The sequence below is a fragment of the Schistocerca serialis genome, chromosome 4 (genome assembly GCF_023864345.2).
Source record: "Schistocerca serialis cubense isolate TAMUIC-IGC-003099 chromosome 4, iqSchSeri2.2, whole genome shotgun sequence".
Lineage (NCBI taxonomy): Eukaryota > Metazoa > Arthropoda > Insecta > Orthoptera > Acrididae > Schistocerca > Schistocerca serialis.
In genome coordinates this window covers 860,022,409-860,047,839 of record NC_064641.1, presented here as the reverse complement: position 1 = coordinate 860,047,839, position 25,431 = coordinate 860,022,409, and the positions used below count along the sequence as shown (strand labels likewise).

General features: G+C 40.9%; 1 protein-coding gene across 1 annotated transcript in view; it reads left to right on the top strand.

Annotated features, from left to right (window-relative positions):
• The window catches only part of LOC126473497 (hemocytin), a 568,134-nt gene that overhangs the window by 413,061 nt on the left and 129,642 nt on the right, over nucleotides 1-25,431 (top strand). Inside the window, exons 54-58 of the mRNA XM_050100583.1 lie at nucleotides 681-808; nucleotides 12,256-12,381; nucleotides 17,682-17,896; nucleotides 21,367-21,572; nucleotides 23,400-23,582. Coding sequence (XP_049956540.1) covers nucleotides 681-808; nucleotides 12,256-12,381; nucleotides 17,682-17,896; nucleotides 21,367-21,572; nucleotides 23,400-23,582 — 858 coding nt within the window. The remainder of the gene's footprint in view (nucleotides 1-680; nucleotides 809-12,255; nucleotides 12,382-17,681; nucleotides 17,897-21,366; nucleotides 21,573-23,399; nucleotides 23,583-25,431) is intronic.

The window sequence follows — 25,431 nt, the reverse complement described above, 5'->3', positions numbered from 1 at the left end:
GGCCTGTTCAGCTAGGGTTGTGTTTATGAAATATTCCACTGGTACTTAGGTGACATGGACATATTGGAAATTGAAATACACTTATTGATATTCCAGAATAATTTAGTTTTTTGTGAACCAGCTTCTGACTTTTAGGCTACTCTCAGATAACCTCAGACCAATGAAATAATCCATACAAGATCATGACTTTGTAGGTGTGCAAAGACTGTTTTTCCAAAAATATGTACTCTTTTTCAACTGTAGACTTCATTTATTTGTAGCTTCTTTGAGTATTTCATTATGCACATGTTTTTGTATAGATATATAGTCATAAAAATTTAAATATCTTCAGAAAAGTGCAAACTTGCACAACTATAAACTCATGCTGGTGTTATGTGGAGTAGGTAGTTTAGTCTCAGGTTCTCTGAGGATGGCCTAGAAGGCCAAAAATCAATTCACAATGAACTCTAAAATAAATGTTATTGTCAAACATCAGTAGTGTATCTTGGTTTTACATATTAGTTGTGTTATGGTTATTACAACAGCGTTGTGCTGTTATATTATCTTGTAAGTTATAAGAGTACTGGTATATCTTTGTAAATACATACCTTGTGTGTGGTAATTGTTATAATAACTGCTTCTCCTATTAGTAAAAATATACAGGATGGCTCTCATAATAGTATAAAATTTTTGTATTTCAGTTAATCGGAACTGCACAACAATTATGCAATGCTCTCCATACCTGCACATAAAGCATGATGCAGATTATGTCAATCTTCAGTCTGATTTGAATGTTGAATTCAATGATTATACTTATGCACCTGACCAGGTAAGAAGTAATTTCATTCTAGTTTTCATTAGTGTTTCTCCCCATATTTCATAACTGAAACCTGTAACTTTAGCCTCCAGAATGTTACATAAAATAAATTGTTAACTCAGCTACAAATCCCAGAACATATCAGTCAACTGCACTGAAAAAAAACACAGCATTTACATTATGTCTGCTACTTTTGCCTTATTTAACGATTTCATATTTGAGAATGATATATATATATATATATATATATATATATATTTTTGTGTATGTGTATGTATGTGTCTGTTTGTGTTTCTATTGACCTGCCAGCGCTTTCGTATGGTAAGTCACATCATCTTTGTTTTTATATATATATATTTATAGAGGGAAACATTCCACATGGGAAAAATATATCTAGAAACAAAGATGATGTGACTTACCAAACGAAAGTGCTGGCACGTCGATAGACACACAAACAAACACAAACATACACACAAAATTCAAGCTTTCGCAACAAACTGTTCCCTCATCAGGAAACAGGGAAGGAGAGGGAAAGACGAAAGGAAGTGGGTTTTAAGGGAGAGGGTAAGGAGTCATTCCAGTCCCGGGAGCAGAAAGACTTACCTTAGGGGGAAAAAAGGACGGGTATACACTCGCACACACACACATATCCACCCACACATATACAGACACAAGCAGACATATTTAAAGACAAAGGGTTTGGGCCAAACTCTTTGTCTTTAAATATGTCTGCTTGTGTCTGTATATGTGTGGATGGATATGTGTGTGTGTGCGAGTGTATACCCGTCCTTTTTTCCCCCTAAGGTAAGTCTTTCCGCTTCCCGGATTGGAATGACTCCTTACCCTCTCCCTTAAAACCCACTTCCTTTCGTCTTTCCCTCTCCTTCCCTCTTTCCTGATGAATTGAAATAAGAACACCGTGAATTCATTGTCCCAGGAAGGGGAAACTTTATTGACACATTCCTGGGGTCAGATACATCACATGACCACACTGACAGAACCACAGGCACATAGACACAGGCAACAGAGCATGCACAATGTCGGCACTAGTACAGTGTATATCCACCTTTTGCAGCAATGCAGGCTGCTATTCTCCCATGGAGACGATCGTAGAGATGCTGGATGTAGTCCTGTGGAACGGCTTGCCATGCCATTTCCACCTGGCGCCTCAGTTGGACCAGCGTTCGTGCTGGACGTGCAGACCGCGTGAGACGACGCTTCATCCAGTCCCAAACATGCTCAATGGGGGACAGATCCGGAGATCTTGCTGGCCAGGGTAGTTGACTTACACCTTCTAGAGCACGTTGGGTGGCACGGGATACATGCGCATGTGCATTGTCCTGTTGGAACAGCAAGTTCCCTTGCCGGTCTAGGAATGGTAGAACGATGGGTTCGATGACGGTTTGGATGTACCGTGCACTATTCAGTGTCCCCTCGACGATCACCAGTGGTGTACGGCCAGTGTTGGAGATCGCTCCCCACACCATGATGCCGGGTGTTGGCCCTGTGTGCCTCGGTCGTATGCAGTCCTGATTGTGGCGCTCAGCTGCACGGCGCCAAACACGCATACGACCATCATTGGCACCAAGGCAGAAGCGACTCTCATCGCTGAAGACGACACGTCTCCATTCGTCCCTCCATTCACGCCTGTCGCGACACCACTGGAGGTGGGCTGCACGATGTTGGGGCGTGAGCGGAAGACGGCCTAACGGTGTGCGGGACCGTAGCCCAGCTTCATGGAGACGGTTGCGAATGGTCCTCGCCGATACCCCAGGAGCAACAGTGTCCCTAATTTGCTGGGAAGTGGTGGTGCGGTCCCCTACGGCACTGCGTAGGATCCTACGGTCTTGGCGTGCATCCGTGCGTCGCTGCGGTCCGGTCCCAGGTCGACGGGCACGTGCACCTTCCGCCGACCACTGGCGACAACATCGATGTACTGTGGAGACCTCACGCCCCACGTGTTGAGCAATTTGGCGGTACGTCCACCCGGCCTCCCGCATGCCCACTATACGCCCTCGCTCAAAGTCCGTCATCTGCACATACGGTTCACGTCCACGCTGTCGCGGCATGCTACCAGTGTTAAAGACTGCGATGGAGCTCCGTATGCCACGGCAAACTGGCTGACACTGACGAAGGCGGTGCACAAATGCTGCGCAGCTAGCGCCATTCGACGGCCAACACCGCGGTTCCTGGTGTGTCCGCTGTGCCGTGCGTGTGATCATTGCTTGTACAGCCCTCTCGCAGTGTCCGGAGCAAGTATGGTGGGTCTGACACACCGGTGTCAATGTGTTCTTTTTTCCATTTCCAGGAGAGTGTGTGTGTGTATATATATATATATATATCCCGTCAACTGCTATCCTTAATAAAAGTCCTTAATCTTTCCTCTCCCACATCCACACCGGGTGTTCAGAGCATCCTCCTACAGGCCAACCGTAAATTAGAACAGCATGCCACCCTCCACCTCAAAAAACTATCCAATCTCCTGGTTTCCTACCTCCAGAAAGGCAACTCACTCACCCTTCACAACCTTTCCAGCAAACCTCAACCTCCTCTCATTGCACACAAACCCAGTCTCTCCCATCTACTCAATCTCCCACTTCCAGCTCCACTCCCTCCAAAACCTCAAAACTCCGAGCAACACAATCTGGAACCACAACGCCCTAATTCAGTAGTTAACCTTTCCTCCAAACCTCTCTCCCAATCCGAAACCTCTGTCCTATCCAAAGGCCTCACCTTCAGCCCCACTCCCAGATTCAACCAAACAGCCCTCGTCAAAGATTTACTGTCCTACACCCATACTCTCTGCTGGAAGTATCACTTTGCCACGAAGAAAAATGATCCTAATCCTACTCCTAATGATCCGACTCCTCAAGACACCATCCAAATTGAACCCTGCCTGGAACAGTTCCGTCCTCGGTCACAGCGGGACCCACGTCCTCTTCCTCAAAATCACCCTCTCCAAACCTTCCAGGAATTTCTGACTTCCAGCCTTGCATCTCAATCCTTCTTAAAAAACCTTAATCCTACACCCAACATCACCACTGCTGAAGCCCAGGCTATCCGTGACCTGAAGACTGATCGATCCATCGTCATTCTTCCGGCAGACAAGGGTTCCACGACCATGGTACTGGATCGTCGGGAGTATGTGGCTGAGGGACTGCGTCAGCTTTCAGACGACACCACATACAAAGTTTGCCAAGGTAACCCCATTCCCGATGTCCAGGCGGAGCTTCAAGGAATCCTCAGAACCTTAGGCCCCCTGCAAAACCTTTCACCTGACTCCATCAACCTCCTGACCCCACCGACACCCCGCACCCCTACCTTCTACCTTCTTCCTAAAATCCACAAACCTAATCATCCCAGCCGCCCCATTGTAGCTGGTTACCAAGCCCCTACAGAACGTATCTCTGCCTACGTAGATCAACACCTTCAACCCATTACATGCAGTCTCCCATCCTTCATCAAAGACACCAACCACTTCCTTGAACGCCTGGAATCCTTACCCAATCTGTTACCCCCGGAAACCATCCTTGTAACCATTGATGCCACGTCCTTATACACAAATATTCCGCACGTCCAGGGCCTCGCTGCGATGGAGCATTTCCTTTCACGCCGATCACCTGCCACCCTACCTAAAACCTCTTTCCTCATTACCTTAGCCAGCTTCATCCTGTCCCACAACTTCTTCACTTTTGAAGGCCAGACATACCAACAATTAAAGGGAACAGCCATGGGCACCAGGATGGCCCCCTCGTACGCCAACCTATTCATGGGTCGCTTAGAGGAAGCCTTCTTGGTTACCCAAGTCTGCCAACCCAAAGTTTGGTACAGATTTATTGATGACATCTTCATGATCTGGACTCACAGTGAAGAAGAACTCCAGAATTTCCTCTCCAACCTCAACTCCTTTGGTTCCATCAGATTCACTTGGTCCTGCTCCAAATCTCATGCCACTTTCCTTGACGTTGACCTCCACCTGTCCAATGGCCAACTTCACACGTCCGTCCACATCAAACCCACCAACAAGCAACAGTACCTCCATTATGACAGCTGCCACCCATTCCACATCAAACGGTCCCTTCCCTACAGCCTAGGTCTTCGTGGCAAACGAACCTGCTCCAGTCCGGAATCCCTGAATCATTACACCAACAACCTGAAAACAGCTTTCGCATCCCGCAACTACCCTCCCGACCTGGTACAGAAGCAAATAACCAGAGCCACTTCCTCGTCCCCTCGAACCCAGAATCCCCCACAGAAGAACCACAAAAGTGCCCCACTTGTGACAGGATACTTTCCGGGACTGGACCAGACTCTGAATGTGGCTCTCCAGCAGGGATACGACTTCCTCAAATCCTGCCCTGAAATGAGATCCATCCTTCATGAAATCCTCCCCACTCCGCCAAGAGTGTCTTTCCGCCGTCCACCTAACCTTCGTAATCTGTTAGTTCATCCCTATGAAATCCCCAAACCACCTTCCCTACCCTCTGGCTCCTATCCTTGTAACCGCCCCCGATGCAAAACCTGTCCCATGCACCCTCCCACCACCACCTACTCCAGTCCTGTAACCTGGAAGGTGTACACGATCAAAGACAGAGCCACGTGTGAAAGCACCCACGTGATTTACCAACTGACCTGCCTACACTGTGATGCATTCTATGTGGGAATGACCAGCAACAAACTGTCCATTCGCATGAATGGACACAGGCAGACAGTGTTTGCTGGTAATGAGGATCACCCTGTGGCTAAACATGCCTTGGTGCACAGCCAGCACATCTTGGCACAGTGTTACACCGTCCGGGTTATCTGGATACTTCCCACCAACACCAACCTATCCGAACTCCGGAGATGGGAACTTGCCCTTCAGTATATCCTCTCTTCTCGTCATCTGCCAGGCCTCAATCTCCGCTAACTTCAAATTGCCGCCACTCATACCTCACCTGTCTTTCAACAACTTCTTTGCCTCTACACTACCTTCCCTCTTTCCTGATGAGGCAACAGTTTGTTGCAAAAGCTTGAATTTTGTGTGTATGTTTGTGTTTGTTTGTGTGTCTATCGACCTGCCAGCGCTTTCGTTCGGTAAGTCACCTCATTTTTGTTTTTATATATAATTTTTCCCACGTGGATACGTCTGTGTCTGTATATGTGTGGATGGATATGTGTGTGTATGCGATTGTATACCCGTCCTTTTTTCCTTTTTTCCCCCCTAAGGTAAGTCTTTCCGCTCCCGGGATCGGAATGACTCCTTACCCTCTCCCTTAAAACCCACATCCTTTCGTCTTTCCCTCTCCTTCCCTCTTTCCTGATGAGGCAACAGTTTGTTGCGAAAGCTTGAATTTTGTGTGTATGTTTGTGTTTGTTTGTGTGTCTGTCGACCTGCCAGCACTTTCATTTGGTAAGTCACATCATCTTTGTTTTTATATATATATATATTTATTGTACTCTTCTTTGCTTTTTATTCACAGTTGTAGCTGATCAATAACTGGTCATCTGTCCAATTTTCAGTCACATTAGGATGCATAAAGCCTTTTTTTATTTTTTATTTATTTTTTATCACTATTTTCACTTATTTCCTAGTTATGATAAATATCTATTGGTGGTTGTGGACAGAATATATTGGCAGTAAATATGACATCACAAGAAAATAGAAATTATATGTGAGACCAATTATTTTTGCCTAAATTTTGTTGTTGGATTTCACATTTTAAATATAGTGAGACCGTCAGTCTTGGAACGTAAGAAATTTACTTATTTTCAGTCACGGACCTTGCCAAGGTGAGGTGGCTTGTTATGCAGATATTTGTACTGTAAGTGCAACCACAATAGAAGGTATCTGTGGAGAGGTCATACAAACATGTGGTTCCTGAAGAGTGGCAGCAGCCTTTTCAGTAGTTGCAGGTGTAACACTCTGCATGATTGACTGTCGTAGCCTTGTAACTTCAGCCAACATGGCCTTGCTGTCCCGGTACTGAAATGGCAGAAATCAAGGGAAAATTACAGCCATTATTTTGCCGAAGGGCATCCTCTTGGGTAAAATTGCCCCCTTCAGATCTCCGGACAAGGATTACTCAGGAGCATGCTTTCATTATAAAAACAAAAGTGGCATTCTGCATGTTGGAACATAAATATTAGATCTTGTAATTGGGTAGGTAGGATAGAAAATTTAAAAGAGATGAATGGATAGGTTGAAGTTAGATATAGTGGTAATAAGTGAAGTATAGTGGCAGGATGAACAGGACTTCTGGTCAAATGAGTACAAGGTTATAAATACAAAATCAAATAGGGGTAACACAGGAGTAGATGTAATAATAAATAAGAAAATAGGAATGTGGGTAAACTACTATGAACAGCATGGTCAGTGCATTATCATAGCTATGATAGGCATGAAGCAAACACCCATCACAGTAGTAAAGTTCATATGCTAACTACCCTTGCAGATGAGATTCAAAGAAAATATGAGGAAATAAAATCAATTCTTCAAATTGTTAAGGGAGAGAAATATTTATTCTGATGACGGACTGGAATTTGATAGTGGGGAAGGGAGGCTAAGGAAAAGTAGTAGTAGACTGTGGACCAGGGGAAAGGAAAGGAATGGAAAAGGAAGCTGGCTGGTACAATTTTACACAGACCAAAATTTTATCATTGCTAACAATTGGTTTAAGAAACATGAAAGAAGCTTGTTTACGTGAAAGACACCTGGTAAACCTCAGAAGTTTTAGATTCATCATACAAAGGTGAAACAGAGATGTTGGAACCAGATTTTAAACTAAGCCATTTCCAGGAGTAGATGTTGACTCTGACCATAATTCACTTGGAATACAGTAAAAGATGAATGGATAGCATTGAGAGATGGTATAGTGAAGACAGCAGAGGATCAAATAGGTAAAAAGATAAAACCTTTTAGAAATCCTTATATGTCACAGGAGATTTTGAAGCTGGCAAAAGGGAGTACAGACATTTAAGAAAATGAAATTGGCATAACATGCAAAATGGTTAAGAAGGAAAAGCTAGAGGACAAATGCAAGGTTATAGAAACGTGTATAACAAGGGGAAAGGTAGATACCACCTGTAGGAAAATTAAAGGGGCCTTTAGAGAAAACAAAAGCATCCGTATGAATGTCAAGAAATCAGACAGAAAACCAGTATTAAGCAAAGAAGGGAAAGCTGAAAGGTGGAAGGAATATATAGAGTGGTTAAGAGAAAATCAAACAATGGAAAATCCAGGATGGAATGTAACAATATTATGAAAAGGAAAATGTGTGTGTGTGTGTGTGTGTGTGTCATCTATTCTCGATGAAGGCCTTATGGGCTGAAAGCTTTATTTGTGACAGTCTTTTTGTGGTGCCTATCTGCAACTCAGCATCTCGGCTATAAGGTGAGTCGCGACTTTCCTTTTTCCTGTGAGAAAAAAGTGACAGGGTATTGAAAGACCTAAGTTGAAACAAGACCGCCGAGGTCCCTGAATTTATTCAGTCTGTACATTGAGCAGGCAGTGAAGGAAATCAAAGAAAAATTTTGAAAAGAAATTAAAGATCAGGGAGAAGAAATAAAAACTTTGAGGTTTGCTGATGACATTGCAAGTCTTCAGAGATAGCAAGGACTTTGTAGAGAGTTCAACAGTGCAGACAGAGTCTTGAAAGGGGTTTAGAAAATGAACCAACAAAAGTAAAACAAAGGTAATGTAGTGTAGTCTAATTAAATCAGGTGATGCTGAGGAAAGCAGGCCAGGAAGTGAGACACCAAAAGCAGTAGATGAGTTCTTCTATTTGGGTGTTAAAACAAGTGATGGTGGCTGAAGTAGATAGGATATTAAATGTAGACTAGCAATGCCAAGAATAGTTTTTCTGAAGGAGAGAAATGTGTTAACATCAAATATAAATTTAAGTGTTAGCAAGTCTTTTTTGAAGGTGTTTGTGAGGAGTGTAGCCTTACATGAAAATGAACACGGGTGACTAGTTGTTCAGAAAAGAAGAGAATAGAAACTTTTGTAATGTGGTGCTATGGAGGAATGCTGAAGATTAGGTGTGTATAGCATGTAACTAATGAGAAAGTATTGAACAGAGTTGGTGAGAAAAGAAATTTGTGGCATAACTTGATCAGAAGAAGGCATTGGGTGATAGGGCATATTTTGAGACATCACAGAATCATCAATTTTAATATTAAAGGTAAGTGTTGATGGGAGGAGGATAAAAATTATGGAAGGAGACCAAGAAATGAATACAGTAAGCTGGTTCAAACAAATGTCAGTTGCAGTAGTTATTCAGAGATGATGGGGCTATCCAGACACTCCAGGATGATGATGGCATTGAAACAGAGGATGACACGCATAAAGCTGAAATACTAAACACCTTTTTCCAAAGCTGTTTCACAGAGGACGACCGCACTGCAGTTCCTTCTCTAAATCCTCGCACAAACGAAAAAATGGCTGACATCGAGATAAGTGTCCAAGGAATAGAAAAGCAACTGGAATCACTCAACAGAGGAAAGTCCACTGGACCTGATGGGGTACCAATTCGTTTCTACACAGAGTACGCGAAAGAACTTGCCCCCCTTCTGACAGCCGTGTACCCCAAGTCTCTAGAGGAATGGAAGGTTCCAAATGATTGGAAAAGAGCACAGGTAGTCCCAGTCTTCAAGAAGGGTCGTCGAGCAGATGCGCAAAACTATAGACCTACACCTCTGACGTTGATCTGTTGTAGAATTTTGGAACATGTTTTTTGCTCGAGTATCATGTCGTTTTTGGAAACCCAGAATCTACTCTGTAGGAATCAACATGGATTCCGGAAACAGCGATCGTGTGAGACCCAACTCACTTTATTTGTTCATGAGGCCCAGAAAATATTAGATACAGGCTCCCAGGTCGATGCTATTTTCCTTGACTTCTGGAAGGTGTTCGATACAGTTCTGCACTGTCACCTGATAAACAAAGTAAGAGCTTACGGAATATCAGACCAGCTGTGTGGCTGGATTGAAGAGTTTTTAGCAAACAGAACACAGCATGTTGTTATCAATGGAGAGACGTCTACAGACGTTAAAGTAACCTCTGGCGTGCCACAGGGGAGTGTTACGGGACCATTGCTTTTCACAATATATATAAATGACCTAGTAGATAGTGTCGGAAGTTCCATGCGGTTTTTCGCGGATGATGCTGTAGTATACAGAGAAGTTGCAGCATTAGAAAACTGTAGCGAAATGCAGGAAGATCTGCAGCGGATAGGCACTTGGTGAAGGGAGTGGCAACTGACCCTTAACATAGACAAATGTAATGTATTGCGAATACATAGAAAGAAGGATCCTTTATTGTATGATTATATGATAACGGAACAAAAACTGGTAGCAGTTACTTCTGTAAAATATCTGGGATTATGCGTGCGGAACGATTTGAAGTGGAATGATCACATAAAATTAATTGTTGGTAAGGCGGGTACCAGGTTGAGATTCATTGGGAGAGTCCTTAGAAAATGTAGTCCATCAACAAAGGAGGTGGCTTACAAAACACTCGTTCGACTTATACTTGAGTATTGCTCAACAGTGTGGGATCCATACCAGATCGGGTGAGATAGAGAAGATCCAAAGAAGAGCGGCGCATTTCGTCACAGGGTTATCTGGTAACCGTGATAGCGTTACGGAGATGTTTAGCAAACTCAAGTGGCAGACTCTGCAAGAGAGGTGCTCTGCATCGCGGTGTAGCTTGCTCACCAGGTTTTGAGAGGGTGCGTTTCTGGATGAGGTATCGAATATATTGCTTCCCCCTACTTATACCTCCCGAGGAGATCACGAATGTAAAATTAGAGATATTCGAGCGCGCACGGAGGCTTTCAGACTGTCGTTCTTCCCCCGAACCATACGCGACTGGAACAGAAAAGGGAGGTAATGACAGTGGCACGTAAAGTGCCCTCCGCCACACACCGTTGGGTGGCTTGCAGAGTATAAACGTAGATGTAGATGTAGATGTATAGGATAGAGTAGCATAGTGTGCTGTTCAGACCGGTCTTTGGGCTGAAGGCCACAACAGCAACTACTTTTCATAGCCTTGTGAACACACCTGTTTCCGAATTTGCCCAATACATCATTCTATCAATATAATGCCAGCTTCCTCTTTGCAGAGACCAAATCCATCACATGGTGAACTATTTGTCAGATGATTTTCATTGTATACCATCTGACATGTATTCATGCTCAGCTTTGCATTTCAACGTGGTGATCTTTAAGCAGTTGTTGAGTGTGAATGGATACAGAGTTTGTATGGGTAACACCAATAACAAGCAGTATGCAGTCAAACAGCTTTTTCTGCAATGCAGTAGAAATGACTTTGCTACCTGCTTCACCACAACTAATTTCATTTCTTACTCGCAACACCAGAACTTGGACACCTGTAAGATGACATATAATTTTCCATATTTCCAAATTTGTTTGTTGAAAGCATTTGAGGTCCTGCTACGTCTCCGTTGATCTTGGAGTTTTATGTGGCTTTCATAATAAATCCTGATCTGTCTCATTCCAATCTCTCCAGGACAGCCTGCATTGCTTATCGAGATGTGTGTGTGTGTGTGTGTGTGTTTGATGGATTTAGAACATTCAGTGTCAAGATCATTAGTGCCATCTCATTGAGGTCATCATGGATGCACCCACACATGTGTTATACAATTATAATGTCATCTATTCAAAATCTGGCATCATGAATGAAGAGACATGACACGACCATCAGTATGGTGGTAGCATATGAACCAGTGGTAGAATTGTGTCCATGGGTGGAAACCTGTTCTGTTTAGAACTGCTACCCTTTACAGATGTCATGTGTATAATGCATAGTGCTGTGAAGCACATCACACAGTGACATGATTTTTGTGGCCCACTTGACATGTAAGTGTTGCACATATATTATAATACACATTTCTCTGTGACAGCATTTGTACAAGGCAAGTTCAAACACCATGCACATGCCCAGGTAATATAAAGTCCATTTCTCACATGTGTTGATGCATCCTGTTGATGTGCATCTTGCTGATGATTACTACCTGTGTAGAGCATGCATCCCGATCATTCATGAACAACATTTTGCCTGAGTCTTAATTTTCCTCTTAATCGCTTAAGGCTTCCTGTACTCTACATGGTGATGTTACATAGTAAGACAGGTTTGTGTGTGTGTGTGTGTGTGTGTGTGTGTGTGTGTGTGTGTGTGTGTGTGTGTGTGCAAAATGTATGAAAATGTATTTTTACATTCAGAAGACATGTTTGCCACATTCTGTACATTCTGCTACTTCAATGAATGTAGTATGAGTGTAAATTATGTCATAAACTGTAACAACATTTTGTGATTATGAGTCTTATTATAATACCTTACAGTAGTATTATGAATATTGTCTGCTGTTAAACTGAATATTTCCTTCGTTTAATGTTTTATCTTGAGTTAGACAAAATTAACCATGATTTTTAAGCTATAAAATATATTCTTTTTTCAGATTTCAAACATTGCTTCTGAGAACAAAGAATTTATGGTAAACCGTGTTGGTGACAGTTTGTACTTCCAGTCAAACCGATATGGTTTCTGGGTTACATGGGATGAGCAAGCATCAGTGAAAATTGGGGTATGTAGTTTTTTATTATTTAAAAGTTTGCTCCAATAAAACAAATGCACAAGCTTAGCATCATTATTAGGTGACAAAATAAGTACTCTTGCTGCACTTGAGCAGAATTACTCATTTTTGTTGATAATTTTTTATAGTAACAGTTGAAAAACAAGTGTTCCATACCAAGAAATCAGAATAAAATATTGATCAAATAATACAGTACAATAATGTGGCAAGCAACATGTGGTGCATTACCCAATACTTCTTTCTCACCAAAATGCAGGAACTCTGTGTAACATTAATACTTGGATACAATACCTCTTCAGACAACCTATGCCTATTCATTAGCTTTGCACAACTTCATTACATCTCATAAAGGCCTTCTTTGGTTCATATAATGTAAATTTGGTAGTCAGAATATTTTTACACAGCTAGTGATGCTTTTCAAACCAGGTTTTATATTCAACAATAAGAATAGGGTAGATTACTATTCACCACATAGAGGAAGTATTCAGATAGGCTCTCAGACAAAAAACTCCTTCCGAATTAGAAAACATATACATATTCACACAAGCACAACTCACACACACATGGCCAGTGCCTCTGGTCATTGGGATCTGACTGCGCCTGCAACTGCCGTGAACAGCAATCTGCTGGTGTGGGTGATGGGGGTAAGGAGGAGATGTGAACCAGGAAGGGGGAGGGATAGCAGGTTGGGGGTGATGAAAGATGCTATGCTCCCTGTGGAACCACGCAGGGATGTGCTGGGGACAGGATGAGGTGCTAAGTACCAAGATGGGAAGCTGTCCTGCGGACGGGGGATGAGACAAGTAGACAAGAGGAAAAAGACTAATAGGTGTGTTGGTGAGATAGAAGTGCTAGAGTGGGAGCAGGACAGGGGATAGGAAGGTGAAGGACAGAGACTAGGAGAGATGGAGGCCAGGTTGGTTGGGAGTAAATGATACATTGTAGGGAGAGTTCCAGTCACATACCACCTCTACCATGCCCACTGTCTGGCCACAAAGGAACACTCCTCTTGTGACTCAGGACTGTACAAAATTAGTCACATTCTCCGCCAAGGTTTTGACAATCTCTTTCCATGCCTTGAAATGAGAAATATCCTCCAACTATCCTTGTCAGCCCTCCTTCAATGGTGTTCCACCACCCACCAAACCTATGCAATGTCCTTGTCCATCCCTGCTCCACCCCTGCTCCCAAATCCTTGCCTCAAGGTTCACTAGACCTAATGCAAGAGCTGCCCCATACATCTTCCCACTACACCTACCGCCGTCCTATTTACAGGCATCTCCTACCCTAACAAACCATTGCTCTACAAACTATGCTGAAAACACTGTGCCACTTTCTGTGTGGGCATGACGCATGACAACTAACAAGCTGACTTTCTGCTGGGCATGACAACTAACAAGCTGTCTTTCTGCTCATGAGTGGCCACCACCAAACTGTGACCAACAGCCAGCTGCTCAATGTGCTGTGCTTCACTTCAATGACCACTTTACAGCCTGCATCACCTTGGATTCTTCCTGGTGACACAAGGTTTTCTGGTTTGCACAGGTGGGAATCGGCTCTAAAATATATCCTTTGTTCCTGTAACCCTCCTGACCTCAGCCTTTGCTAGTCCCTGTCCTCTATCCATCTAAACCCTTCCCTGCTCCCACTCCAACATTAGACACTCTTCCTGTCCTACCAACCACCTTCTAGTGTTTTTCCCCTTCTGCATTTCTCGCCTCCCCCTTCCCTCCCACTCTACCCCCCTTAGCACAGCCTCCAGACTCAGCACCTAGCAGCCCATCCTGTCTGTCCCCACTACATCCCTGCATGCTCCCACAGGCAGCACAGCACCTTGCCCCAGTCCTATCCTGCTATCCCTCCCCTCCCCCAGCCCCTTGCCTGACCGTGTGTGTGTGTGTGTGTGTGTGTGTGTGTGTGTGTGTGTGTTTTCTACTTTAGAAGAAGGTCTCTTTTGCCTGATATCTTAAATGTTTAGCAATATTTTTCATTGTGACTGTTTGCAACTTATAGCCTCGTCCATATGATGCGTAGCAGTCCGTCCTTTTCCTATTGTTCTTATTCTTTCCATTGTCAGGTTTTATATTCTGTGTACTATGGTGAGGTGCAATAACCTGTTTTCATAATAGTTGTATTTTGTGACTTGCTATAAGTAACCTCTTAGCATTATATTGGAGGATCATTTGATCTAAGTGATACGCCATTTAAACCATCTCTCTGTGAAACCATGCTCAGACTACACTGTGGCTTTTTGAGAGCCAGAAACCTAGTCTCAAAGTTACCTACATCATGCAAAAAGAAGACTCTCAACTTGAAGTGACAAGTGCTATCTCTTAAGTGGTCATATTATGTGTTTGTTATCCTTGTGACCCAAGAAGTGTTAACAAGCACTAATGGAATGCTACTTCTTGTGCTGTTGTGGTAATTGTGACTCTGTGCTGCATATTGTGTTCACATTTCCATAGGAAACAAATGAATACCTTACCTCACTGGATACACATTTTGGTGTCTCCTGCATTTTTTTAACTTATTAACCATAGTGGTGGGTTCATTGCTTTTAACAATTTTGAGTAGTATTTTTTGTTACAATTATTAAGCATTTTTGTTGATGACTATGCTACTCAAATTGGATTATATATTTCAGTAGAATATTCTGTGTGGATACAAAAGCTGTGGCTGAAAAATTTGTCTCTGTATATATAGCCCGTATTTATTGTGGCTTCTTATAGTATAATTCTGTAAGTTCATAAGTATCCTAATATTCCTGTACTCTTTCTAAGAAGCAACTGAGTGAGATCTCTGCATCTGTAAGCAATTGAATATTCCAAATGTTTGGTGATGCCACTTCATTGTAGCTAGATCCTGATTTCAGTTGTTGCAATTTAATATGGTGCAGTGTATACTTTGATCAGAAACTGGATTAATAATGTTTTGTTACTTACTGATTAAGTATTTTGTGTTTTGTTATGTTTTGCAGAGGAATGCACTTGATATATCATCAAAAGTGGATACACTTCAGTGTTGGAAAGTTATTTGAATGCATTAGTTGGTTTTATTGATGAGGTCGTGCCAGTTTTGTACAGTGAGTCCACTGACTCTTGAAACAAGAACCTGATTCAATTTTCAGGTTTACCTATTCCTCAGTGCTGATGTGTGCAACTGTTTGTACCACAACTAAAATAGCCACCAGTAAGAGCAAATATCTTTAACGAGTCAATGAAATACAAGGGGTATCTGAGAAAAGTAGCAAAATATGGATTGGGGTGGCATTTGTCACTGGTGCAGTCATCACCTGCATAGATTCCAGATACAAGAGGTACTATGGAATGGAAGCAACAGCTTCCTCAAATGATCTCAATATGAAGTACCCTACCAGTCTACATAGGTAATGACATTACCTATAGACTAGATTCAGTATTTAATAAATTGGAATTTTTTCCGTGCAACTCCAAAAAGAAATTTTCATAGGTAGCAATTTGTCAAGGCATCATAAAGACTCCTCAGAACAACTGCTATGTCATTACATCTTTTACAACTTCTCCTTCATCCAAATATTACACTATGAATGAGATTTTCACTCTGCAGCGGATTGTGCGCTGATATGAAACTTCCTGGCAGATTAAAACTGTGTGCCCGACCGAGACTCGAACTTGGGACCTTTGCCTTTCGCGGGCAAGTGCCCTACCATCTGAGCTACCGAAGCACAACTCACGCCCGGTCCCCACAGCCTTACTTCTGCCAGTATCACGTCTCCTACCTTCCAAACTTTACAGAAGCTCTCCTGCGAACCTTGCAGAACTAGCACTCATGAAAGAAAGGATACTGCAGGGATATGGCTTAGCCACAGCCTGGGGGATGTTTCTAGAATGAGATTTTCACTCTGCAGTGGAGTGTGTGCTGATATGAAACTTCCTCGCAGATTAAAACTGTGTGCCCGACCGAGACTCGAACTTGGGACCTTTGCCTTTCGCGGGCAAGTGCTCTACCATCTGAGCTACCGAAGCACGACTCACGCCCAGGCCCCACAGCTTTACTTCTGCCAGTATCATGTCTCCTACCTTCCAAACTTTACAGAAGGTCTCCTGCGAACCTTGCAGAACTAGCACTCCTGAAAGAAAGGATACTGCGGAGATATGGCTTAGCCACAACCTGGGGGATGTTTCGAGAATAAGATTTTCACTGTGCGCTGATATGAAACTTCCTGGCAGATTAAAACTGTGAGCCTGACCGAGACTCGAACTCGGGACCTTTGGCTTTCGTGGGCAAGTGCTCTACCATCTGAGCTACCGAAGCACGACTCATGCAGGAGAGCTTCTGTAATGTTTGGAAGGTAGGAGACGTGATACTGGCAGAAGTAAGGCTGTGGGGACCGGGCGTGAGTCGTGCTTCGGTAGCTGTGATGGTAGAGCACTTGCCCGCGAAAAGCAAAGGTCCCGAGTTCGAGTCTCGGTCGGGCACACAGTTTTAATCTGCCAGGAAGTTTTTTATTACACTATGGTTTGTAATAACACCTGTTAAGGTCATGTCTTACAACATCAACTCAGTAGTGAACACACCCCATAATGGAAAATCATCTGATAAGAGAAGAACTTACTAAAATGAAATTAAAAGCAAATAATAGTAGGAACAAATCATCATAAAAGCAAATAATAGTAGGAGCAAATCATCATAAAAGTAGCAGGGAACTGCAGTCATATTTTTGGAACAAAGTTGACAGTTCTGAATGAGTGACTACATGCTAGGTTATCAAACAGCAAAATGGCTTACATGACACTATTTATACTGTCTTGCTTCGGTAGAAAGTGGATATTTTGTGTTATTGGGCATACAGTCAAAGTTTTTTGTGGTGACATATAGAACACCTTTTGAATGTGCCAATAGCTTCTGTGATAAATAACAAAAGATTTTTTTCCCCTTTCGGTGTGTCCTCTGATCAAGATGGCATTCCCCTTAAAAGTCTCATGTTTTATTTTCCCTAACCCAGTGTCCAAAAACTAGTGAATCTTTTCAACTTTTCATCCACTGTATGTAGAATATGCTTTTGTTGTGGTAGATGTAGGACTAGTGTCTACTGTCTGTCAGTGAGATGCAGAAGGATGCAGTTTTTTCTCAATATTTATCTGAGTGCTGTTATAATTACTAAAACTTCACTGTTGTGTCTCTGTAAAATAGAACTTTGAGATATTTATACTGATTTATTTATATCATGTTAAATAATGGGGGATTAAAATAACAACAAATGTATTTCAGTAAAGATTATTTCAATTTGATTTCATTTATTTTTAAACCAGGTGACAGGAAAATTAATGGATGCTGTAGATGGTCTTTGTGGTTTCTTTAATGGCATCCCAGGAGATGATAAACGTACTCCCAGTGGTACACAGGCACTGACTTTTGAAAGTTTTGGTGATAGCTGGATGTTGGGAGACAACCCTGAAGCTTGCAAGCAATTGGCATGCCCTGCAGATATTCAGAATGAGGCATTCCGTCTGTGCAACAAAGTCAAGTATGAACAACCAACAATTACTTATTTCTCATTTGTATTTTAGTTGATTTTGTATGTCATTCATGTTAATAGACTTCAGTGACTGAAAATTATGCTGCATAAATAGAAGTTCTTTTCAACAAATCAGCCATGGAGAACTATGCTATCAGAATAGACATAAAAGATAAGTTAGATAAAAACTATGAATTTTTAATATTATTTGAAATAACATGCCATTATTTTTAAAGTTTGCAGTAGCAGAATAATTTGTAATAATAAAAAAGTTGCTTCTAACTCCACTCTTCGCTCAAACTTCACATTACAAGAAATTGTGAGGAACACTGTGAGAGCTTACACTATGAAGCCTGCAGGATTATGTGGGGAAAAGAAGTACCTCCTCTAAATGCAGGTTCCATTGCATCCAGTATGAACATAAGAATCAAGTTTTATCATTTTTATAGTTACATGTGGACATTGTGATGCTTAGAAATTGAATGATATTATCGAGGTAAATTTTCTTTATAATACATTGCAGTCACTTCTTCGATATACTGGCCAAAAGATTAAATTGGATTTTCTTTATTGTCAGAAGTGTATAGCATAGTTGCTATACAAAAGGACACTATTACAAAATTTTAAAAAGAAGATTGATTTTGCTGTGTAATATTTGGTGATAAAATAAGTATGGAAAAATTGGTAGATTTTTCTCAGTATTGTGTGCTACTCTAAGATCATACCAGCATTTTTGCAGATGTTTTAAACATTTTCAGTATACATACCAGACTGTTTAGTCTGTAGTAATTTTTTGTAGCCAGTAATAAAAACTAATTTCAAGAAAATTGCGGCTCATTCAACTATAAGACATGCAATGAGAAGTTCTTTCACTTAAGAGTAGTGATCTGATTGGAATTTTTTAACTATTTGTGTCTATTTTATTTTATTTCATATTCAGGTAAATTGATAAGTGTTATTTCTGATGTGAAGATACATAATGAAAAATTTACTCTGTTTATGTGCTCTAATTTCTTGTATCTTACCTTTGTGGTCCTTACATGCGTTGTATGTTGGTGGGAGTAGAATTGTTTGGCAGTCAGCTTCAAATGCCAGTTCTCTAAGTTTTCTCAGTAGTATTCTGTGAAAAGAATGTCACCTTCCCTCCAGGGATAATCATTTGAGTTCCTAAAGCATCTCCATAACACAAGTTTTTAGGATCTACTGGTAATGCATCTAGCAGCCAGTTTTTAGGATCTACTGGTAATGAATCTAGCAGCCTGCCTTTGAATTGCTTTGATGTCTTCCTTTAATCTGGCCTGGAACAGATCCCAAACACTTGAACAGTACTCAAGAATAGGTTGCACCAGTGTCCTATATACAGTTTATAGAAGAACCACATTTTCCTAAAATTCTCCCAATAAGCTGAAGCTGACTATTTGCTTCCATACCACAGTCATCACATGGTTGTTCCATTTCATATTGCTTTGCAATCTTATGGCCAGATATTTAAATGACTTGATTGTGTCAAGCAGTACACTACAAATGCTGTATCCGAACATTACAGGTTTGTTTTTCCTACTCACCTACATCAGCTTACATTTTCCCATGTTTACAGTTAGCTGCCATTCATCACATCAACTGGAAATTTAGTCTAAGTATCTTGTACCTTCCTGCAGTCCTAAACTTTGACACCTTACTGTACACCACAGCATCATCAGCAAACAACTGCAAATTGCTGCCCACCCTGTCCTCCAAATAATTTATGTATATAGAGAACAACAGCAGTCCTATCACATTTCCCTGTGTCACTCTTGATGATAACCTCGTCTCTGAGGTACACTCACTGTCGAGGACAACATACTAGGTTCTATTGTTTAAGAAGTATTTGAGCCACTCACATCTGTGAATTTATTCCATATGCTTGTACCTTCATTAACAAAACTGCCTGCAATGGGGCACCGTATCAAATGCTTTCCGCAATATGGAATCGTCCTGTTAACCTTCATCCATAGTTCGTAGCATATCACCTGAGAAAAGAGCAAGCTGAGTTTTGGACAAGTGGTACTTTCTAAAACCATGCCAGTTCATGAACATAAGCTTCTCAGCCTCAAGGAAATTTATTATATTCAAACTGAGACAATGTCCAACGATTCTTCACCAAACTGAAGTTAGGGATATTGGTCTGTAATAATTTTGCAGCTCCATTCTTTTTCCCTACTTACATACAGGAGTCTTGTGTGGTTTTTTCCAGTCACTTGGGACTTTGCAATGGGTGAGGGATTTGCAATAACTGCAAACTAGGTAAGAGACCACTGCCATAGAGTATACTTTGTAAAACAAACTGGAATTCCATCTGAACCTGGTGACTTATATGCTTTCAGGTCTTTCAGTTGTTCCTCTATACTACAGATGCTTATTGCTATGCCATCCATATTTGAGACTGTCTGATGCTCAAATGATGGTACGTTTGGACGATTCTCGTGTGTGAACAATTTCTTGAATGCGAAATTTAAAACTTAGGCTTTTGTTTTGCTATCAGGCTGGTCAACAAGGGACTGGATGGAAGCCTTAGACCCATTTAGCAATTTTACATAGGACCAGAATTTTCTTGGGCTCTCTGTAATATACGATGGCAGTAATTATTGTATGCTTCATGCATACATGTTATCACAGGCACATGAATCTCCACTAACCTTTGCTTGTCATCATTTATGCATTCTCTTTTGAACTGAGAGTGCAACAGCCTCTGCTTTCTCAGCATTTTCTGAATTTTGTTGTTAAACAATGGTGAGTCTTTTCCATCCTTAATCCACATACTATGCACTTAACTCTCCATACTATGATTTACAGTGTGCTTAAACTTTGCCCATAATTCCTCTACATCCATCTTACTAGAACTAAACAATGTCAGTTCAGTATCTAAGTGAGGTGTTAACAACTGCTTATCTGATCTTTCTAACAGAAATACTCTCATAGCCCGTTTCTACACTGACGTTGTCGATAAAGTCCAGCCTATTTGTAACTACAAGGTTTAAGATTTTTTCCATTGCATATGGGCTGCTAAACTAGCTGCTCAAAACAGTTTTCCAAAAATTTGTTTAAAAATTTTTCAGAAAATGTATTCAAAAATGATGTAAAAGTACTTTATTGGATGAATAAAATTAATAAATAATGAAAATACCAATACTCAGTGTCTCAATCAAAGCCTGATGCTGTCTGTCAAAAGAGATAACTTGTTTATCATAATCACCTGCACTTGGTTCTAATAATAAATGCTCAGAGCGTATACATATTGTTCACATTATTCTGCAGTCTGTGACTTACATTCATTTTCTGTGTTTCTTGTGTAATAAAAGATAATTTTTCAATGAGAGCAACATGGGAAGTCATCATTAAATGATTTATCCTGCATATGCAGAAGAAATCTTTCCTCATTTTGGTCTTTTTGAATCATTAACATTATGTAGAGCTTTTTTTTTCTCTCTCTCTTTTTCAAGGGATCCTCCATTATCTCAGTGCGCATCTATAGAGAAACTCAATCATTTTGTGTCTGACTGCTTGGAAAGCATGTGCACCTGCTTACAATCCCCAGTTTCTGACCCAAATGGCTGCCACTGCAAAATTTTGGAGAAGTTTGTGAGCCAGTGCCATTTGCAGAACAGCAGCTTAGATCTCACTGGTTGGAGAATCCAAAATGATTGTCGTAAGTAAATCCTATTATTATTATTATTATTATTATTATGTTCTGCCAAGCATCAAAGGGGAATTTAGTTAATGGTATATTTGTTTTGTTAGCACTATCGAATAATTCACTAACATTTTCCATGATGTCCTGTTTGATGACAATATGCTGCAGCTCCTGCTGCAGCATAGACTGAGATTAGATTCAGTTTGCTACACAGGTATAAAGTGGAAAAAAAACTTTAGAGTAAAACAAAGTGACAATCAGTATCTTTATGTCCCCCAAAGCCCTTTAAAATCATAACATTAATATTTATTATTATTATTATTATTATTGTTGTTGTTGATGTTCTTGTTGTTATTATGCCCCTCCCTTTGACATTCTTTGGAAAATTTGTATCAGTAATTAACACTACAGTTCTTAACACTGTCACAGTTCTAGAGACACTAAGAACTTGTGCAACAGAAATTAATCTTTTGCCAGGCAGGAAATCAAACTGTCAGCCTCGGTATCTGAGTGTCAGTGCAGCTGACTTCCATCTGGAGGGCCTGGGTCTGATTCCCAGTACTGCCAGGGATTTTTCCTTCATGGGAGGACTGGAACAGGGTGCACTTAGTCACATGATGGCAGTCAAAGAACTTTTTGCCTGAGTAGTAGCGGCTCCAGGTCACAAAAATTGACAGTGGCAGCAGCGGCTATGTGTTTACCCAGTGCCCCTCCATAAAGCATCCAATGATGCCATTGTCAGAGGATGGCATGGCAGTCAGATGGTACCAATGTGCCTACCATTGTCTGTGGATGATCTTTACTTTTACGGGTTTGTAGGAGAATGGAAGAAAGACAGATGCCCAGGGAATGACTCTAAATCCAAACACTCAATTTGAAGGTTCGAAAGAAAGTAGGAACAATGTAGTCAAAAGCTTCATGTATTTATGCAACTTTGTTTCTTCAGATAGTACCGTTTAATGAGAAGCCACCAACACAATGCAAGCAGTGTCCAAATTCTGTCAATCTGTTTGTCAGTTTCTGTAGAACATCTCATTAATTATAAAACATATTTTAACTCAGTTTTTCAATACGCTTCATAAAAGTTACATGGAGTGCACCAATAGCAGGCATTTCTAGGCAAGCGGAATAACATTTGTCTGGTCGATCCCCAAAGGTTGAAATAAAAAATGAGGATGTATTGATAGCAACTTGTTTTGGGAATATACCAGATTAATGTAAAAGATTATATGTAAATTGAAAGTGGAGAGGGGAAGAAAGGAAAGAAAAGGGTGGGATCACTGCTCTCAGCTGCGTCAGGTATCAGTGGCATTGAGTGCAAATATGTACCGGACCGCGCTTCGATCCCAGGATCTCCTGCTTACTAGGCAAGTGTGTTAACCACAGTGCCATCTGTGACACAGCATTAGCACAACTGCACGGACTATCTCGGTATGTTTCACAGCTGATCCACATTCCCATCAAGCGCCACCTGTCTGCAGCCCCTGTCTATTTCCTCCATATTCGCTCTCTGAGATTCCCACAGGAGGTCAGACATATTTGGGCATCTGCATGAAAGAAGGTGAATGCATTGCCCAGCTAGGCCAATCAAATTTTGGGAATGTGTGGTCTTTGTTCTTTTGGACATGTCTGAAAGAACAGACACCATGCATTCATCACACCGAATAAAACACATCATTGTTCCCGATCTTTAACTTCATAACACACCATCATCAGCATTCATCCTGAAATAGGGACTTTATTGCTACCTGCGGAAATAATTTATGGAGTGGTAAGTGCTATACTTTAGTTTTGTTAATAACCTGCGATTGGCTTTAATGTATTCGTATCTTTCCTTCACAGCCGCCTCGTGCGCACCTCCATTGCAACATCTGGAGTGTTATCGCCGAGAATGTGAACCTACGTGTCATACACTTCGAGAACCTTGCCCTGTCACAAGTGAGATTTGTTTCTCTGGCTGCTTTTGTCCAGATGGCATGGTTCGTCGTGGAGACACATGTGTCCTGCCAACAGAATGTAGAGATTGTAAGTGATACTGCCTCCTTTCATTCTTTGTGTCATCCCGTTTTGAAAGTTTTAATTTTTGACATAAAATTTGCACATCCTTTATTTTTGAATGTTTGTGTATATTTGAGTGAATCCTCCTCTAGAAAATAAATTGGTCTTCGGTTTAATCAGTAAAATTTCACAAAGCAGATAACAATTGAGGCATTCTCAGGAACAACAACTTAATCGAAATATATTGGTATCGAGATACAAGTATCCAACTTTTTAAATAAAACAATGGAAAATCAAATTAAAAGGAAAGTAGTTCTCACCATATAGGCACACACACACACACATACACACACACATATGCATGCATGCAAACGCAACTCGTACACACATGACTGCAGTCTCAGGCAAATGAAGAGTGTGGCTCTAGTTGTCTGAAACTTTTTAAATAGTTTTTTATTCATTTCAAACTATCATACATGAACAAAATTTCAGTCAAATATATTGTGACTTCAGAATACATGACATGATAGTTTAATATGCAACACTGTAAAACTCTTTTTCAATGAGATAGTCTTTAAGTTTCTTTGGAAAGTCATTGTGAAGTACACTGTCTTGCAGGTTTTTGGGCAGACTTCTTAGTAGTCTGATACCAGAGTACTGGGGTCCTTGTTCTAGCATTGCCAGTCGGTGGGGTATGCTCCGTACTTCATTCTTCCTTCTTGTATTGTGGGTGTGTACACTAGCATTTGTAATCCAGTCCTCACTACCTTTTGTGATGTACATTATTGTTTTGTATATATACAATGATGAAAAAGTTAAGATACCTAAATTCTTGAAACAGTTTATGCATGTTTCAGAGGTCTTTCTTCTTAAAATGGTCCTAATTGCTTTTTTTGTAATGTTTTTTTTTTTCCATTTCAGTTCATAATGCACAAGAATACCTAAGAATCTAGCAGATTCTACTTCTTCCAGCCTTGTTCCATCAACCTCTAAATCCATGTCTACAGCCTTTTCCTTGTTTTTAAACACTGCATACATAGTCTTTTTTAGATTTATAACCAGTTCATTTTCCAACAGCCATTGAGCTGTGACATTTGCAGATATGTATGCTCTTCTCTCAAGCTGTTCCATATTTTGGTCACTATTTAGTACTGTCATGTCATCAGCATACAATATTTTCTTTTCTTCCTCCTCAACACCTATAGAATTAACAAATACATTAAATAACAATGGAACCATTACCAAACCCTGTGACACTCCATATTTGATGGGTTTGGTTTCTGACTGGTACGAGTTTCCTAATGATACATACTGCTTGCGGTTGGACAGGTATGATTTTATCCATTCACCTCAATTATTACTGGATTTGTGGGTAAACCGTATGTCAGAATTGTAGTAACTGTGAATCCCTTACAATAATATAGCCTATTTAATTTGCTTACTAATTAACATTCATTTGTAAAATAACATTTAAATGTCTGTTTTTCGCATCTTCAGTAAGAATGTTAGCTAGTGTTTAGACATAGTCCTGACACCATACATAATTCTATTACATGGAATCATAATTCAATTTTGGTGAAGAAACCACTTTATCAGTAGAGTCTGACCAACCTCCTTCACTACTAACCCTGTCAAATTATTTCATTAGTGGCTGGGAGGCTTATTTTAATGTGAGACAAAGTGATAATTAGTCCCCAGTCCTCCAGTACTGATTCAAGTTCAGGTGATATCCCATTACACAAAGGAACCCCCTCATCTAATAACTTAACTGGAAATGTCCTACCACACTGGCCACAGTTGTATAGATTAAAATATTTTTTTTATTTTGTTTCCATTACTATGCAGTTTCAGCTGTGAAACCATAGACATTTTATTT